Below are 6,312 nucleotides of genomic sequence, written 5' to 3'. Positions count from 1 at the left end.
ATGGACGGGCCCGGGCGGTGAGCGAGGAGCGGGAGAACGGGATGGGGAACGGGGGAACGGGATGGGGAGCGGGATAATGCCAGCACCTTCTCCTGCTTTAAGATATCGCCTGGAGCCCGAGCTCGGGGGGTGCAGGCAGCTGAATTCCAGGGAACTCTGTCAGGTGCCCCCAGGGACATTGAGGGGGCTGGGGGATGAGGGTTACAAACAGCAAATTCTATGGAACATGAACCTGTCCTTGTCCTGACCCTGCTGAGCTTCCCTGGAAGCTCTGCTGGTTCCTGACACAGCTGGTGTTAAATAGGCAGCTCTCCATGGGAATATCCATGCTCCAGGAGGCACTGTGAGGTCAGTGGGTTTGCTGCTCCTTTTCCCTTTGTCACTCGTGGCTGTTTATTCTCTGTGTTATTTATCAATCCCCTGCCAAACAGACCAACCCTCCCTCTCCCACCCCACTATTCCCACCACCCTCCTCCCCTGCACATCTCACTTCTCTCCACCGAATCCTTCCCACTGCAGGGAGCTGCTGAGGAGCCGCTTGGTCCATCTCTGGATTCTCCAAGGACTGACTGCCCATCCACTCTGACCACAGCCGGGGCCACATCCCAGCACCTGCCCAGCGTCCATCCATGGCAGTGAGCTCCGTGTTCCCCCCTTCTGCCTCACCCACCGAAGGAGACGATCCGTGTGAGACAGATGTCACCAGTGTGGCCATACACAATGTGACACTGCTCATCTGCCTCTGTGGGCTGGCTGGGAATGGGGCTCTCTTCTGCCTCCTCAGATGGAAAGGGCATACTGCCTGCATCTTTGGCCTGGCTGTCGCCGATTTCCTCTTCCTCCTCTTTGCGGTCCCCTCTGCCCTGCTCTTCCTGCTGGAGGACGTGTCCTGCTCTCCTATCCTGCCCCTGATGTATGTGAGCTTCCTTTACCTGGTGTCAGTGGTCTCCTGCTACTGGGCACTCTTCTGGATGACAGCCATCAGCGCCAAAAAGGACATGAAAAAGCTCTGCAAGCTCTGCTGCCACTGTGACCTTCCCGATCCCATGATGTGGGTGCTGTGGGGCGCTCAGTGCTTGGCCTTCTTCGCTCTCTTCATTGCCATTCCCACAGTGACATACCTGTGCCCATCACACGAGCAGGAGCACTGCCAGGTGGCTCTCACCTCCATGTTCACCGTCATCCTGCTCCTCTTTGCTGCACCCATGGTCATTACCCGCACAATTGACATTATTAAAGCCAAGTGTGGCTCCCAGCAGCAGTGTCCCAAGAGGTTCCACATCGTTATCTTCCTCCTTGTGCTCTTGGCTCTCCTCCTCATCCTCTTGAATTTCCTGCAGCACCTCGGTTACACGGTTGTATCCTCCCAGGTTGTTTTCCTGCTCGCCTGCATCCACAGCACCATCAAACCCTTCATCTACTTCTTGGCAGGGAGGTGCTGGAGCCCCTGCTCCGTGGGGTCCCTCCGGCTCTCGCTCCAGAGGGTCTTTGAGGAGACAGAAAGACAAAAATGCCCGCAGCAAGGATACCAACAGGGACACGGGGGGTCTGAGCCTGTTGAACCTTTCCCCTGCGCTGCTGAAGAACCCCGGGACAGTGACTGAGGGATTCCTTGAGCCATCGGATTTATAAATATCGACCGTATTACCGCCCCCTCCCATGCTGGATTCCTGCAGGAGAAGGGAGCAGGGGCAGTGCCAAGGGCAATGTGGGAGGGATGCTCTGCAGGGAGCACACTGGAGCATGGATTTCCTCCTCCCTCCCAGCTCCACGTGGCTCCAAGCAGTGCAGCCGGGCTCAGTCCTGTTCCCTGGCTCTATTCCCCATGGAATGACCCTCACTGCCTCTGCGCCCCAGGGAATAAACTCCGTTTCCTTTGGCTCAGCAGATGAGTTTCATGGCGTTTTGAGGGATCTCTTTCCCGGAGAGGGTGGGACAGGTTAAGGCCTGGGGACACAGCCAGCACGGGGCAGCGGTGATTCCCCAAATCTCTGCGGGGCTGGTGCCTCTGGATGGCAGGAGAGGGCTCGGGATGGCACGGAGCATCCTTTCCCTTCTGGCCGGCAGAGCCGGCCCTGCATTCCCAGTGATGGCAAGAGACACCAGGTAGGGCTGCAGAGCTGGGCAGGGACAGCAACATTCCCTTCCTCTTGGAGTGGGAATTTGTCACATTCCTTCATTCCAGAATGAAATCATTCTGAGTAAAGTGCAGGCTCAGAGGTGAACTCCACTGAACTCTTGTGCCTATGACCAAAACCCGCTGGAAATATGGAAATTGACGTCACCAGGAGCTTGGACCATTGGATTGCACAGAAATTAGGGGGTTGTGCTGCTGTCCTGCACAACGGGGCCGTCCTCTGGTTCCCCAGCATCCATGTCCAAGGAAGCCCTTCAGCACCTCCATCCTGAACCTGGCCACCCTCAGGAGGAGCTGAACAGCGACTCTGCACAGCAGCTTCAGCCACAATCCAGGCTGTGCTGATCTTTGCCATTTTGGTACCACCCCTACATGAAATTGGCATTTATTGCTTTTGTCTCATTCCAACGTGGGAACTCTGACCCCAGAATGTGGTGAATGAATAATATCTGGGCTTTGCTGCAGAGCCTGTCCCTGCTGAACAGTGTCCAAAAGGGCTCCTTTCCTTCTTTTTTCCCACTCTAAAGCCCCTGCCTTGTCTGAGGAGGGCAGGTACCTGTCTCACAGCAGAGCCCTTCCTAAGGCTGCTGCCTGCCGTGGTTGGGATGATGCTGACAGTGCCAAGAGCTCCTCATCCCTCCTGGGAGAGAGCTGGGCAGCAGCCCCATCTCTTACTCGGGGGGAAGTTGTCCCTCCTTTTGCCACGGCCTCAAATCCAGGGGAAACCAACGTTCCACTGCTTCTGGAAAGGGAAGTGAGAGGGAAAGCCGTGGGGGGTGAGTCAGGCTTTGGAGACACACGTGAGGTGAAACATCCTAAAAAGCATTTATTAACAGAGTTGTTAATAATGAAGAGAGCAGAGCAACTCCCACATCTGGGAGGGTTTTTCTCTCCGTGTCTCCCATTTTCCTGTCCATTGGAAAGGAGAAACTTTCCGAGGTACAACCTCTTGTCCAGGAAAGAACCACTCAGCCAGGGATTATCTCCCAAGGCAAGTGCAGAAGGAGCTGTCTTGGTTTGAAAGACAAGGAGAGAATCTCCCTTGGAATGGAGAATATGACCCCCTTCCCTCCGAATGATTATAACTTTGAAATGAAGGGGCTTTCAGGCAAAGCTATGGGAGAAGGAATCACAGTCCTTCACTGGCATGTGTGTGTGTAACAGGGAAACAAACACCAGCAATGGCAGCCACAGGTAACAAAGGGAAAAGGAGCAGCAAACCCGCTGACCTCACAGTGCCTCCTGGAGCATGGATATTCCCATGCAGAGCTGCCTATTTAACACCAGCTGTGTCAGGAACCAGCAGAGCTTCCAAGGAAGCTCAGCAGGGTCAGGACAAGGACAGGTCTATGTTCCATAGAATTTGCTGTTTGTAACCCTCATCCCCCAGCCCCCTCAATGTCCCTGGGGGCACCTGACAGAGTTCCCTGGAATTCAGCTGCCTGCACCCCCCGAGCTCGGGCTCCAGGCGATATCTTAAAGCAGGAGAAGGTGCTGGCATTATCCCGCTCCCCATCCCGTTCTCCCGCTCCTCGCTCACCGCCCGGGCCCGTCCATTCCCGCCCGCCCCAACCGCTCCCGCCGATTCGAACGGACCGCGCGCAGCCCCGCCACGCCTCCCCATTGGCCAGAGCTCGGCCCGCCCCGCCTCCCCATTGGCCAGAGCTCGGCCCGCCACGCCTCCCCATTGGCCAGAGCTCGGCCCGCCACGCCTCCCCATTGGCCAGAGCTAGGCCCGCCCCGCCTCCCCATTGGCCAGAGCTCGGCCCGCCACGCCTCCCCATTGGCCAGAGCTCGGCCCGCCACGCCTCCCCATTGGCCAGAGCTCGGCCCGCCGCGCCTCCCCATTGGCCAGACCTCGGCCCGCCCCGGCCTCCCCATTAATCTGTGGCCCCGTCAATCACGCGGCAAACCCCGCCCCACCGCCCGCAGGTGCTGTTGCCGTGGCGGCCGCTGGAATGCGGCCCGGGCGCATCCCCAAGGGAAAAGGAGGCACAAAATGAGGAATTGGGAAGTAGGAGGGCAAGGCTGCGCAGCGCCCGCGGCCCCCCGAGAGCGAGGAGCAGCCCCCGCTCCTCTGAGGGCCCATCTCTGCCCCGTGTCCATGTGCAGTGCCCGGGGAAGAGCAGAGTCTGGGATCAAAGAACCGCCCAGTCCCCCACAGCAAGGAAAGCCCGGCACCCCGGTGTTTCAGGGGCACACAAAGGGCTGTGCAGGGCAGGGAAGGACCAGCAGGACCTTTCTCCTCCTCAGCCCCCGCTCCAAGGCGCAGCAGCCCCAGCTGTGAGCGGCCAGGATGAGGAAGGGGCGGCTCCTGCCAGAGGCCGCTCCCAGAGGGTTCCCCGGGCACAGCTGTGCAGGGAGCTGCTGGTCCAGAGGGGCAATGGGGGCATCCCGAGTGTCCCTCCAGGGACAATGGTCGGAGCACGCGGCAGGAGCTGGGGAGCAGCCGGAGGCACCTGGGCACAGAGCACTGCTCCCACAAAATGCCCAGGGAAAACCCCTCGTGCCAAGGGGCAGCACCTGAGCAGGCAGGGCAGCACGTGGGGTCCCAGGGAAACATTCCACTTTCCCCTTTCATCTTGGCAGCCCTTCCCCAGTGCCCCCAGAAAAAAAGGGGGGTTATGAGGAGAAAAGGGTTTTAAACAGAGGGAAAAAATTTCCTTTTCTGTAATTGTCTGTGTTGAAATTGAGGGGGAATCCCCTTCCTCTGCAATTTTAAGGGTATCACTTGAAGGAAACCCTGCCTTTTCCATGCTCTTAGGGGTATCACTTGACAGGGAATCCCCATTTTCCATTGTTCTCCAGTTTTAATAGAAAGGAAAAACCTTGAGGATGCTATTTTATGGGTTGGAATTGAGCATAACTCCCCCATTTTCATCATCCCATGGTTTAAATTGAGGGAAAAGCCCTGCTGTCCCTCCTTTTTAAGGGTTTGAATGGAGGGGAAAATAAACCCTTTTTCCATCACTGGAGAGACCTGAACTAAGGAAAGCCACTCTTTTTTCCAGTATTTTAGGGGACTCAGAGGAGAGAGAACCCATTTATTGCCATGGCATCTATTTAAGTAGAGACAAACGCTCCCTAGTCCCTCATTTTAAGGGGTTCAGTTGAAGGAAGCGCCCCCTTTTTCAGCATTTTAAGAATTTAAATCTGTACTTCAGGACACTTCTAGCTGGGTACTGGCACCCAATCTCTCACAAGGGAGCGAGCCCAGCACACACAAAACCCTCCTGCTGCCAGAGAGCCCATTTTTTTTTTTTAGTTTTATTTATAGTGAATACAGCCCTAATTAGAGGCCCCAACAGGAGTTACACCATGTAAATTATTACTATTCTTCTCCACCCTCCATAGTCCTGTATGGAGTACTACCCAATAGTTACTAATGACCAATTACAGAACTTAACAAGGAATCATGCAACTCATGTGTCTACGCAGCCAAAACAAGAAGCTTTTTTACCCTTTCAGTGGATGCAGCTGTAGTAAAACAGAAGGCATCTACGGAGCCCTTTACTCACCTGGAATTTAAGGCCGAGCAGCCAAACAGCTGCAGCTCCTCCCAGGGCTTCGATCCCTTATGGTAAAATTGCCTCCTCCCTTTTCCCGGGCGTGGTGGGATCGAGAGGCGGGCCCGGCCAGGGGTCTATTAACCCCAGCCCTGGGGCCCAGGAGCTCCTTGTGTTTGTGGGCTGGGGTGGGGGAAGAGTTCTTCTGTTCTTTTAATGAAGGTGCTCTTTCAGGTTGTGTTGGCTGTTTTTTAGGAGGTGCTTTTGGCATCTAAAGCAGCAGAGGCTTGGGAGACACCATGAAGAAGATGGCATTGAGTGCAGGGAGTATTTAAGCTCATGGTTCTGGGCTGAGTGTTCAGGGGTGGTAAGGTGCTTCTGTAATTTCCTGTTTGGTTTTTTTGTTGTTGTTGTTGTTGTTGTTAGGAGCATTGCAACTTCTTGATATTGCAGATTGTGTCAAGTATGGTACTTCAAATTTTTCAGCAGCTTCATTGTGCCACAAGAGGAACCTGCCCTGTGTTAGAGATGATGTCTGAGCTGGAGGCTTCTGATAGGTAAGTTGAGGATTGCAACTGTGAGAGGGAGCATGAGCAGGGTATCAAGTTAGGAAGTGCCAGGAGAGGTTTTGAAAGTAGTGTGGTGGGAAATGGTGTCTATTCAGGGGCC

The 6,312-nt window shown here is 55.4% G+C and overlaps 1 protein-coding gene across 1 annotated transcript; it reads left to right on the top strand.

Annotated features, from left to right (window-relative positions):
- Nucleotides 1-1,887, top strand: LOC125327342 (mas-related G-protein coupled receptor member H-like). The gene is made up of 2 exons (XM_048306780.1): nucleotides 1-17; nucleotides 520-1,887. Exon 2 carries the CDS (start codon nucleotides 630-632, stop codon nucleotides 1,602-1,604), a length of 975 nt encoding a protein of 324 aa, XP_048162737.1. The 5' UTR covers nucleotides 1-17; nucleotides 520-629; the 3' UTR covers nucleotides 1,605-1,887.
- The last annotated feature ends 4,425 nt before the right edge of the window (nucleotides 1,888-6,312 follow it).

Source organism: Corvus hawaiiensis, chromosome 6 (assembly GCF_020740725.1).
Source record: "Corvus hawaiiensis isolate bCorHaw1 chromosome 6, bCorHaw1.pri.cur, whole genome shotgun sequence".
Lineage (NCBI taxonomy): Eukaryota > Metazoa > Chordata > Aves > Passeriformes > Corvidae > Corvus > Corvus hawaiiensis.
The sequence above is the reverse complement of the archived record's forward strand: the minus strand, read 5'-3'. Positions and strand labels throughout refer to the sequence as shown.

Bases quoted from the DNA above. Each gene is read 5' to 3' on its own strand.
- LOC125327342 (XM_048306780.1), top strand. From the start codon at position 630: ATGGCAGTGAGCTCCGTGTTCCCCCCTTCTGCCTCACCCACCGAAGGA.